We start from the raw sequence: 12,258 nt of genomic DNA on the forward strand, positions 1-12,258 counted from the left end.
CATTGTAATTGGTCACATTTAAAGTGTCCCCAAGCACCTAAAGGATTTGAGTTTTTCTTCAGTATACCATGCAGGACTAGGGTTAGGTTTTTAACGTCCATAATAAAGAGTAAAATGAGCCTGTAGTTTGTCTTTGGGGGGCAGTGAGGAATAGTGGCTCTAAGAATCTGGGCTTGAGCACAGCTGGTTTCAGGTTCAAGTGTAAAGCGGACTGCGCTAACGAGAAAGTCACTTACCATTTGATCAACGTGCAACGGGGAAAACAAGAATTACTCTAAATTTATGACCAGAGAACATTACGGGTCGTTGTTAATGGACGTGTCCTTGAGCCAAATTCAATGTTGTAGAGAGATGTGGCTGGACCTACGCCTCCATCCTTTCTTTTCCTGGACATTGTTGATCTTGGCTGGATGTCAGTTTCTGATGTTGGCTAGACACTGGGAGAGCAGACTCGGGGTGCTTCCTTCTCATTTTCACACACATTTGGATGGGAAATGTGTGTTGGCAATGTGACAGAAGTTAGTAACAGAAATCTGATCTACTGTGGAAAAAAAATATATATTTTGCAAGAAAAGGACATGAGCCAGAACTCTAAACGCAATGCAACAGATAGTAATCATAGACTTTTATTCTGAATATACCTTATTTGCACATGAATAAACACGTTTTTTCCTCCCCGGGATTATAAACATTGTTCTTTTTGTTGAGAACAACATCAGTTTTGTACAAATTTTTACATGACTGATTCTGGAGAATCAAGTTCCACTAAAGTGTAACATGTTAAAGCACAATCGAGGGAGACTGACAGAGAGGCCCACCAAGGCCCTCCCAAAGAGTCTGGCGAGGGGCGACTTGGTGGACGCCTCCATCAAGAGCCTGCCTTAAAACTGAAGGCAGAGGAAGATTGACTGACAGGCCCGCCAATCGTCTGCCAAAGAGTGGCAGCAAGGTAAAAGACACAAAAAACACACACATTAAGCAGTCCTCAAGATTCCAGAAATAAAAAGGCCAACCAACACGATCCATACAGAGAGCACCAACAGAGAGTCAAAAACACTTCATATCACATCGAGAGTATATTATTCCTGAAGTGACAGCATCTGATTTTAGCACTTAAGAGTAGAATGAAATCTGGACGAGTATATGGAGCTCATGTTCGCTCTACAATGTTTTCTGTGCATCTCTAAAAACACTGGAGCATTTTAGGTGGCGTGTATTTTCACTCATTTCATGTCAATGTAGGCCTCTGTCCAAAGTGACTTAAAGGACCATACCAATGATTTTTGCAAGTTTAGCTTTTCAACTAAAATTCAAGTATATGTTTTAGCCTATTACTGCTCACATTTCCCACTTTCCCTCCATATTTGAAGAGGACTTTTCAGACAGTCATTGTTTTCCATTGATTTCTGTACAGATTAAAGGTACAGTGTGTAGGATTTAGTGGCATATAGTGGTGTGGTTGCAGATTGCAACCAACTGAGTACCCCTCCACTCACTCCTCCTTTTCCAAGTTTGCAGTAATGTGAGCCGCCGAGTGCAAAACCGTAACCACGTTACCATAATAACACTACTTTAGGAGCAACAGATGTCAGATAGCGGTTGGCAGTACCACAGTCTTGCACTCTGCAGCTCATGTTACAGCAGTTTCACAAGCGTGTCAGAGAACTACGGTGGCCTTCAGGTAACGTAAAAAATGCAAAAGACTCTCTAGAGTCAGTGTTTGGTTTGTCTGTTCTGAGCTACCGTAGAAACATGGCGAACTCCGTGAAGAGGACCCGCTCCCTATGTATATATGAAGGGCTCATTCTAAGCTAACGAAAACAACGATTCTTAGTTTCAGGTGATTATACACTCACGAAAACATAGTTATGAAAATTATTTTCAGAAACATTGACATTCAACGTATCCATGGTTTGCAGAAATGTCCAATGCCAACATTTTTTCATGCCGACGGAGTTGACCGTCTAGAGTACACCCACTATGAAAACACACTGAAAATCTGAAACACTACAACTTTTTGTAAAATACTCGGCAGTAACAAGTATTCATGATTTTTAGTAATTGGTCTAAAATTCGCTAAATCACCGGTATGGTCCTTAAATACAGTAATAGTGATTAATAAATGGCTTGAACCGATCAGACAGATTGAGTAGTGCATTCAAACATCACGCTGGCCAATCAGATTCTCTTTCCCCAGCTGACTCAGACCAGGGGCGGAGCCAAATGCTGTCCCCCCAAGAGAAAGGCAGTAATAGCTGATCATACTTCATCATATCATGAACAAATGCTTCCCAACATTACACACTTTAAGCAGGAGCACACACCGGATATGTTATGTCTTTTAAAAATCAAATTGTAAGCCACTACCATGCAGCACAGGGAAAACAATTTATGAGACTTACATGTTGCCTTGGTAAATTGCATAAATGTTATATTACGATAATAGGTTTCTCCACAAGAGAATAAGAGAGTCCCATATGGCACTTGATATTCTTGAGTACGTTAGTAAAAGAGGAGCATAAATACCATTGTTAGTTTTCACCACATTGTTTTTTCGTTGGAAGGTTATAGTTTAAGATACAGGAACACATTGAGAGTAAAAAGTGCACCACAGACCACTTTAAAGTTACTGGTGACGGTGGCGGTAGAGCTGTGCCACAAAACAAGATGGACAAACTATAGCACTCCATGATCTGACTCGGATATGATATAAAAACAGCGATGTTTTAACTAAAACAACTCTGTAGAGGGTGAAAGACAAATGTTAGTGGTAATGTGGTGCACACAGCTTAATCTGTGGTTTTCACTTCCCCCCACAGAATTAAGTGGTTTCCTGCAAACATGCGACAGCTTTTACACACTCATAAAAAGATGCACTCCTTGGTTTTGTTTTAGTGGTGTACATAGCGTCCCCAAAATCCCCAAATAAGCTCCTCTGTTGATGTTTTGAACATGAAGTGAGTTAGAAGGAAGTTTTACGATTTGGGGGCACGATTAGGCAGTAAAACCACGGAGTGCATCCTTAAAGTATCTGATATCACTAAACAGTTCTAACTGTGGTAACCTGTGATTGTCAATTCTTACCTGGAACCAACAGACACCTAAATAAGGACCACATTTTGCGATCACTCATTGACAGTGGCTCCAAACAAACAAGTGCAGCTGGTTTAAGTAAAAGTGACATTTACATAATCAGGGTTTAAAGCTTGTCGTCTACAACAATCACACTGCCTATTTCAATTTACGTCTTTTAATCCTCAATAATTTATAAATATATAAATTAACCAGAACAATGTATGTCATTTTCTACATATTGCATCTTCAGGATGTATTTTATAATTTCATCCTGAAATTAATTAAGTTAATTTCTCTTATCATCACTGACATAATCAGTACTGCATTGGCATTTAGCTCGTCTGGATTTGGTCCTGTAAAAATGTATAATTGTTTATTATTTTGGCAGATTTCTTTTGCTCCGCAGCAGTGCTTTGGCTAATTAGTGCATTTCTTAATAAATCTTTAACTGCTGTGCACTCTGGCAAACAAGATGACAATATTTCAATAAAACAATCTACAGTAAATCGTCTGTAAATATATTTAACCAATGGAAAACGGAAGGCACACAAAATGAAACAAGATGAGCGTATATTGGAGAAAATAAAACGCAGCAAAGAAGATCACAAAGAATGGACTGACTGCAGTGATTTCTACTGGGTGGTATCATACCACAGTGTAGTAAACTGCAAGAGCCACTATATAGAGATATATAGAGGTTGTTCTTAAGTCAGGATGAAACTGTAAAGACAAATAACAGCTGCACTTTGAATTGCAGTGCAGATAGTAGTCATTTAATTTAAAAAGTGACAGCAGTGAATACAAATGTACCGATTTCCTTCTTTTTGTTGACCAAAATGTCAAATACAAATTCTCATACCCCCTTCATATTTTCTTTAGTGGTGGCGATAAAAGAAACAGTATAGCATGCTGTCCTGACGCTTCATTCAAATAAATAAAATAAAATAAATACTACACTTCTTTCCATTCAGTCGCCACGGCCTACGAAGCTGAAGGGTTCGTCTGAGTCACGCAGTCCACATGGCACTAGAGATTTTGTCCACTGAGCATGCGTAGGACACCAGCCAGGCTCGACCTGATTGGTCGATGCGCACTATGGCAAGAGAGTTTTCATTGGAGCAATCCGACGCCGCCGAGGCCGGAAATCCAGATAATTTATTACTCTCGATCAGGGCTTAAATCACTCAGAAGCAGGCCCTCTGTGGCAGTTGAAGGATTGGTTTCTGTGCATAAACATAACAATGAACAATGATTTCCACACTGCAAATACAGTATCTACATGAAAGAAAACACTGGGGCCGAAAGTAAAGACGATGCATCTTTAAAAAACCCTCAGACATTATTATCAGCAACCCGACGGAGGCAAACGAAGGGCACGAGGTTGTGATGTAACAATTTGGCATCTCTTACTGCAATCTTAGCCGAATTCTCAACCACAAAAACTATAAATACCCTAATAACTAGCCACTGCAAATTGATTCAAAATAAATTACACGCTTGCAAAAGGCAGCGGTGTTTCTGGCAGTGGTGAATAAAACTGCTCTTTAATAAACAGCAAGTCCCCCCTCCCACCCCCAACCCCTCCCCCCAATCATGATTTAAATCCCTCTGATACTATAAGGCAGTCCGATTCATCGATGACATCAAGCCAGAGAAAGTTCAGAAGTCGCCAATGAAAATTAATCTCAGCTGGCGGGGACCGTTGAAGAGATGAAGGATAGGCGTAGGTTGAGTTCTTTCAAAACTGATATCTTCCGATAAACATCTCTCTTTCGTCCCATTTGCACCTGGTGAAATCACTTTGAGAAACCCCTGAAAATGAAGGTATCAAAAGGAAGAAACTGGCAGGATGTGGGGGCTCACAGGTTTTTCGTTTTGTTAGGTACAAGCGCTTCTCATCGGGCGTTTGTCATTTCGGTGGCAGCGTTGCATGCTGGTTGCCATTTTGGAGATAACAGAGAGAGGGAGAGAGAGAGAGAGAGAGAGTTAGAGAGGAGAGAGAGAGGAGAGAGAGAGGGTGTGATGAGGATTTTTCAGAGGTCATGACGAGATGTCGTGGGGTTTGGAGCCAGTCGAAACCCAGAGTAGAACCAGCTGAATGGCCACCATCATCCAAAGTGAGGGGCTCAGGCCGGACGCCCCGCCACAGTCAGGGTCCTGCTCCTGGTGCAAAGCAAGGGGGGGAGGGGGGGGAAGTGAAGTTACTGATTGTTAAAACCAACACATTAAAAACTTTCCAATTGACCGTTCACTAAACCCCTCCTCCCAAACACTGATTGGCACGTCAACCTGTCAAGCATTGAATTTCTCCACAAACAGTGGTGTGCAAGGAGCTGTGGTTACATTAGTTCGTGGGGTTATAGGTCACGTCAAAAAGCCCCATTCACAAGTAGCATCCACAGTGTGGAAGCCAGTCTGGAGAGCTATCAGAGTTGGCCAACGCTAGCGACCCTGTCCTACTCTACTCGATTTCGGTTTGCACGCAAGCAAACCGAGCAACGGATATACTTCTCATCCTAAAAGCTTTTTCTCTTGTAATGTTAAAAGTGAAAACATACCATTTGAAAAATACGTATTGCTAAGCAGACAAACAGATGTTATGTTCGAATGAAATAACAGTCTGATCTTACATTTTTATCATACTTAAAAGGTGCTCTATATGATATCCATAGCATTTGTATAGCATCAAACAACTATGTTAAGATATAGAGGAGTAATGATGTCTACCTACCAGAGAATGAAGTCGCTCTCCCTCTGTGTGTGTTGTAATTTGAGCTTCTTCGTGCTTTGTTGACATCGCCGGGCCGGCCACGCGTGCCTTTTAGAGCATGCTAGCGTACCCAACTGCTCTCATACGGCAGTTAAGGCCGATAACGCCGACCCGACTGACGGCGCCGTTGCGGAAGAGTAGTTGGATTGTCTATTTTAATGATGTTGTTACTCTGTACACACAACATCTAATGCACGTCTGTCCATCCAGGAAGAGGGATCCCTCCTCTGTTGCTTTACATGGATTATTGACGGTGAGGATGCTGACTTTTTGTCTGAGTCATGAAGCTTTAGCCTCAGTCTCTTATTATTTTATTTATGTAGCCATCAGGTGTATATTTAAGACCCTTTTACTGGATTTTAAAGTCAGCTGGAAAGATTAAAAAGTCAGTCGTTGACTGTTTTTTGACCATTTCTTGGAGCCAACGTTCTATAGCTGTTAGCCTGCCAGCATCAGTTGTCATTTCGTCTGACGATTACTGATTTTGCCGGCTGAAGCCTATACCTCTGTCTGAAATAAAGGACCCATTATTTCAACAATCACTACGAATTTTGAGAAGTATATCTGCCACATTTATCACTGTACAATGTGCTGTGCGACAATGGAAAGCTTGACAGGTGCAGCATGTTAGAAACACTAACTAACAGGGGTGGAGCTTTGCAAACGGTCAACCAGAACAATGTAGGTATCAAACAAGAGGTCAGGAAATATAAAAAAAAGCTTCGAAATGTCTTTTTTTTACTCTTGACTGGAAAACTTTGAGCCATCACGTCTGACCAATACTGATCGGACACTCCCACTCTCTGTATGCTTAGCATCTGGAGAGGTAAACGGGGAAAAGAATGTCTCGCCTTGATATGTTTTTGCAGAGGAAAAAGAGTTGAGAATCATTACAAGAGACGCACAAGCGTCTGGATGCAAATGAGAAGTGAGTGGCCTGTTTTAGCTATAGCTTGTCTGGCTACATCAGTAATCAGATGTCGGCAGAGATAGACACCGGAGTGTATTGCCTGAGACGGACAATGATAGATGGGGAAAGATATAAAAGAGCATGGCTTGAAGTTCAAAGTCAGGTGAGACGGAGAAAATGTTGGCGAGAGACAGACTGGGAGGTAGAAGACAGATGGTGGTAGAATGTAAGAGAGAGTGACAGGTGAGGAAGATAAGGGTAGGAAAACAATGGGAAAAAAGACATGAAGAAGTGGAACAAAAAGATGTAAAAAGAGGAGAAGAGATAAGGTGAGGAAAACAAACAGAGAATAGAAACACCAGGAGAAAGAGTGTAAAAATTAAGAGCCAAAGGCGGTGAGATTGAGTGTGAGATAAAAATGTTAATGAAAGACAAAAGTTAGCGTTATGGGACTGACCCGAGACAGCACATGAACAGTGGCAGCAGTAACATGAGCAGAGAGGAAGCCAATGGGGAGCCTGCGCTCCTTTGGCACATGGCCTCATCCTAACCAATCAACAGCCAATCACAGAGCAGGAGACAGAGAGAACAGAGAGAGAGAATCATGCAGCAAAAGGGCAAAGAAGTTAGAAAGCAAATATGAGCAGAGAGAAGACAAGAAAATCAGTTTAGACAATAGTCGTACAAGACACATGCGTTCAGAGTGTGAGAGGAGCAGTTAAGCATGTGTGTGTGTGGATGTTTGTGAGCGAGCATAAGAGTTGATTCATACAAACTTTGACACTGGAAAGAGACTATAGAGTGAAAACAAACAAGCGCAGAGGTTTCACACGCAGAGATTCTGTTGCTGCTCATGAAAATGTTTGTTTAGCTTTAGTTATTCATAGTTGAGCAACAAGCGGCTGTTTGCCTTCGCGTGGGAAATGTGCACACATACAGCTTTCGAGGGATTGCAAAAAAAAAAAAGAAAAAGGCATGCACCATTTAAAGATATTAGTGATGGGAAGGTGCCGTGGGTAGAATTTCTTCACTGATATATTGTTTCCATATCAGGAGTGCAGCTTAAGGATTTTGGGCTCTGTCCAGTGAGGCTAAGAGCTTAACTTTAAAAAAAAAAAAAAGACTGGCTGAAATCCTTCCATCCTTTTTTATAGGTCCCTAATATGTTGCTGTTGCTACCTCTTATTTTCCAGGTGAAATGTCAAAACAGATCACGTTGCTTCATCTGGAGTATAAATTTGGGAAGGAATAATAAAAAAAAAAGTAACAGGCACTTTGTGGGTAGGGCTGGATGTTATAAACTAACACTTATATTACCGTAAGTTGTCATATTTACCTTGAGAGATTGAATTGAAACATTTTGTTTGTTAATACTTCGGTGCACAATATTTCCTTCCTTCGTGCTGGCTTTGTTTGTCCGGATTTATTACAGTCTAAAGATTAAACTTCTGGTTGGATGTCTTTGGTTGTTGTATATATTCTCTGTTTAAAGCTGCTAGAATCAATATTTTTACATCAATAATGGATCAAATGACTATGGGGTCGATTATAGTGACAAACACACAGACAATTATCACCCAACTCTGCAGTTCTGCTCAGCTCTACGGTGCATTTTTGGGCATCTTTCAGCTCATTGTTTTGGTTTTACGGCCCGCAGCTTTGACAATATTATACAAATCATAACATGGCAAACTCAAGCCCAACAGTGCAACAACAGCTGTCAGTGTGTCAGTGTGCTGACTTGACTATGTCTTGTCCCAAACTGCATGTGATTATCATAAAGTCTGTAAAGGGGAGACTCGTGGGTACCCATAAACCCATGTTCATGCACATATCTGGAGGTCAGAGGTCAAGGGACCCCTTTGAAAATGGCCATGACAGTTTTTCCTTGCCCAAAATTTAGCACAAGTTTGGAGCGTTATTTAACCTCTTTCGTGACAAGCTAGTATGACAAGGTTGGTTATCTTCACTCTAGCTTTAAAACTGAGCCCGCTACAACCTAAAAAATTGTAAGTTGTGTTATATTATATTTTGTTGTATGAGCATTAACACATTATTATCACGTTAACTCTGACAGCCTTACTGCTAATGTTATGTGTAAACAGTAAACTATTTGCTGACAATTTCACCATTAACAAGTTCATAATAAGTCAGTGTTGTGTTTTCAGCAAAAGTCAATTAATGCAGCTTTAATTATATCTGATTCAGAATTTTTTTAATTGAAAATAGGAGTACATTTATGTTGGGAGGAGACGCCATAATGCCAGTATTTTGATAAATGTGTGTTATGGTCCAGCCCTAACTCGTGGTAGTCAAAAATATACGTGTGGTTTGGATCTGCAGTTGATTTTTTTATGTAAGTGCTAAAAGTCCTGATTGAAACTGTGTCCTGTATAAAGCTGTAACCAGACCTAGATTTTTCTTGGCGATAAACTCAAATGATTTTAGCAGTGAAACCCCAAAAACAGTAGCCTCGGGGCGCACGCTTTAATTTGAACGGCTTTTCCCCAATTTCAGGCTGGATTTTCTGCAAAACTTCTCTAATTCTTGGGAGACTAATAAAGCAGCAGCAAACGGTCTCACTGGTTTAGCAAGCTTGAAACCCTACACAGAGCACCCTTGGCAACAAAAGTGTGCAGGTCAAATTCAACCAGAAGCAGTCCAGGTTCTGATGGACGCAACTTACGTGTTCGTTGTTATCAAAACAGACCGCGGGCCCTTTCCTGTACCGGGGATTCTGGGCCATTTCACAGGGATCAGGACCGTTAGCTGGAGGAGGAACGTCAGGAACATGACACAATTTTCCAAGTGACTCTGCTTCAGTAATAGATAGTTCTTTAAACACTATGATTACCCAATGAAAAAATTGTTAAACAGAACATTTTGATTAATGTGGGAAATCACTAGGATATATTAAATTACTCTCTAAATCAAACACATCCAGAAACATAAAAGCAAGTCGTCTCTTTTTAGATTTCAAACACATTGCTCAAAACCTCAATATATCCTGCATGGCAGTCATATTCGAACATTGTGTTTTCCAAAAGGCTTAATATATAATTGACCGCAGCCTTGTGTGTTTGAGAGAGCATCATATATTTGTTTGTAAGCTATTCGACAGACGTATCCCACACACTGCCATCTGCTTTACAGACACAGCAGGGAAGAAACCCTGTGCGGATGCATCTGTTGTCCTGGGCCAAATTTTAGACGTCAATTATTGTTGAAATGTTCACTCATTGTAGGATTTAGAGGACGCAAATGAAGGGAGTAGTGAGGAAAGTCAACATCTATTCGTGATTATCTTGTCAAAAACACAAACTTCTTCAAACATCTGTTCGCTGAATCAAAATGTAGATGTTCTGTGCCAGATGACGGCTGCTGCGTTGGGTAAAAGGATACACTGCTGTTCGTCCTGTATTAACGGCTTGGTGTCACAGGACGAGCAGGTGAGTTTCGCATCAGAGATGATAAAGACCAGGTTCGTCTTGGGCAGCTTTTCAGCGTGGTAGAGCCTGGAGAGGAGCACAAGAGAGGCACAAGAGAGGTTGTTGACATGTGGGCTCGAGTCCAGGAAAAGATGAGGATACTATTTCACCGAGACATCCAGAAAGTAATGAAAGGAAGACACTGAATTTTTGGTCTGTTTCTTTAAAAGTAAACGTATGAAATATTCCTCATGCGTGATACACTCCAGAAAACCTTGTAATCTTCAGCAGAATGAAAAGCACACAGTGGATCGCTCAATCAAGTCTCCTAAGTGCTGCTTTCCTTCCTAAGGGGACACAAACCTGCTGTGCCACCCCACTGTCCTCCAGGACCTTTACCGAAACCCACATGTCGCTGGTGCACAAATGATTTTCTCTGCTTTTTTTTATGGCGGTCGTTAAAAAAAGAAACGTGTGCGCGGCTAATGTGCAGGAACGCCGCGCGGCATGCGGGCAGGCACTCCATTAGCCGGCACGAGGGGGCCTTAAAAACGGCGTACGTACACACACGTGTGCACAATCACACACACACACATGAGAACATGCCAAGACGGTGGTCCGCGCTAGTGACTTGACTTCACCTTCATGGCATGTGAATTTTTACAGCCCCTCTTAGTGCCACCTCTGGGGACTTCATTGTGTCTCATAGATGCAAACGTATCACTGCAGGTCAGGGAGGGTGTTATATACACTATATGCCGGGTGTGTGTGTTTTTTTTTTACCTGGTGCAGTTTTCACAGTCGATCGTGCCTCTGAAAGACAGGTTGTTGGTCTCAAAGTAGTATTGAGTTTGCTCTGTGATGCAGACCTCTTTGAGCATGGCGTCTGACAGTTCATCGTCCATCTCGGCTGTGGTGGAAGGACACACAAGAACATTTGTGTGTATTCATGTAAGCAAGCACTTCAAAATATATATATATATACTGTATATATCTGACACAAGCAATTGGCGGGTGATAATTCTCTGTGGGTTTGTCACTTTGAGCGACTCCTTTCACATTATACGCAGCCTTTTGATCCATTGTCTATATAAAAACATTTATTAGAGCAGCTATGTAAAGATATAGAGGAGTAATGTCTACCTGAGCAGAGAATGAAGTCGCTCTCCCTCTGAGTGTAATCTGAGCTTCTCTGTGCTTTGTTGACATCACTGGGCTGGCCAAATGCTTTTAGTGCGTGTGAGCGTGCCCCACTGGCTAGCTCACAGCCGCCGATCTGCACTGCTCTCATACAGCGGTTACACCCAATAACGCTGTCCCAACCGATGGCGTCATCGCGGAAACGTAGCACCCACTCTTCAGTTCCCCCTCAGGTTAACACTGTTAGCTCTGTCAGCACTTTCATCATTGTTTACATGGTTAGCAACGTCGCCATGTTGAGAGCCGTTGACAGGCAATGGAAATGGGTATTTAGCACCTTTAATAATCTCCATTTATTAGAACCATAGATGCGTAGTGGTACAGAATACCAATAAAAAAAAAATGAAAATGTGTTGACTTCCAAATCCATGCAACTTAATTGTATTTACATGTAGAAGTCTGTCAGACTTCTGCTGTGCATCCAGGTACAAAAGTGCACACTGGATTTCTCTTTTGGGGACCTTCGGGACTCTGCGGTGCTTAAGAATCACATACCGTAAATGCGTAAATCAAAAGAAGTGCTCGAAGTGAACAAACAAAAACAACGAGCTGATGAACAAACCGCCGAACATCTTGCACACATAAAACATCGTGTACAAACATAATCTTCTGGAGAAGAATGAGTGATCAAACGTTCCTACGAACAATATTGTTACTAACCACATATTCTTGGCATGTGTTGATTATTTCATAAGAATTCCAAGATGAGGAAACAAAATAATGTGTTCAGTATCTTTTAAGGCCTTGTCAAAGTAAAACTTATTCTATTTTCATAATGAGGCCCCATAAGCGGTCCAGAGCTGGCTCAATATTGCAAAAAAAAACGTATTAAAACCTCAAAGTGCTATTCTTTTCTATGTCAAATTGAAGGGAAC

The 12,258-nt window shown here is 41.4% G+C and overlaps 1 protein-coding gene across 2 annotated transcripts in view; it reads right to left on the reverse strand.

Annotated features, from left to right (window-relative positions):
- Positions 1 to 716: 716 nt before the first annotated feature.
- Positions 717 to 12,258, reverse strand: part of cacna2d1a (calcium channel, voltage-dependent, alpha 2/delta subunit 1a) — a 103,826-nt gene continuing 92,284 nt past the window's right edge. Inside the window, exons 35-38 of one of the 2 annotated variants that reach the window (XM_074625378.1) lie at positions 10,967 to 11,093; positions 10,158 to 10,270; positions 9,442 to 9,524; positions 717 to 5,238 (exon numbers count right to left, since the gene is read on the reverse strand). In XM_074625378.1, the coding sequence (XP_074481479.1) occupies positions 5,116 to 5,238; positions 9,442 to 9,524; positions 10,158 to 10,270; positions 10,967 to 11,093 (446 nt within the window). In that variant the 3' untranslated portion in view covers positions 717 to 5,115. The remainder of the gene's footprint in view (positions 5,239 to 9,441; positions 9,525 to 10,157; positions 10,271 to 10,966; positions 11,094 to 12,258) is intronic. The other variant, XM_074625379.1, reaches the window with a different exon arrangement.

The sequence above is a fragment of the Sebastes fasciatus genome, chromosome 23, assembly GCF_043250625.1.
Source record: "Sebastes fasciatus isolate fSebFas1 chromosome 23, fSebFas1.pri, whole genome shotgun sequence".
NCBI lineage: Eukaryota > Metazoa > Chordata > Actinopteri > Perciformes > Sebastidae > Sebastes > Sebastes fasciatus.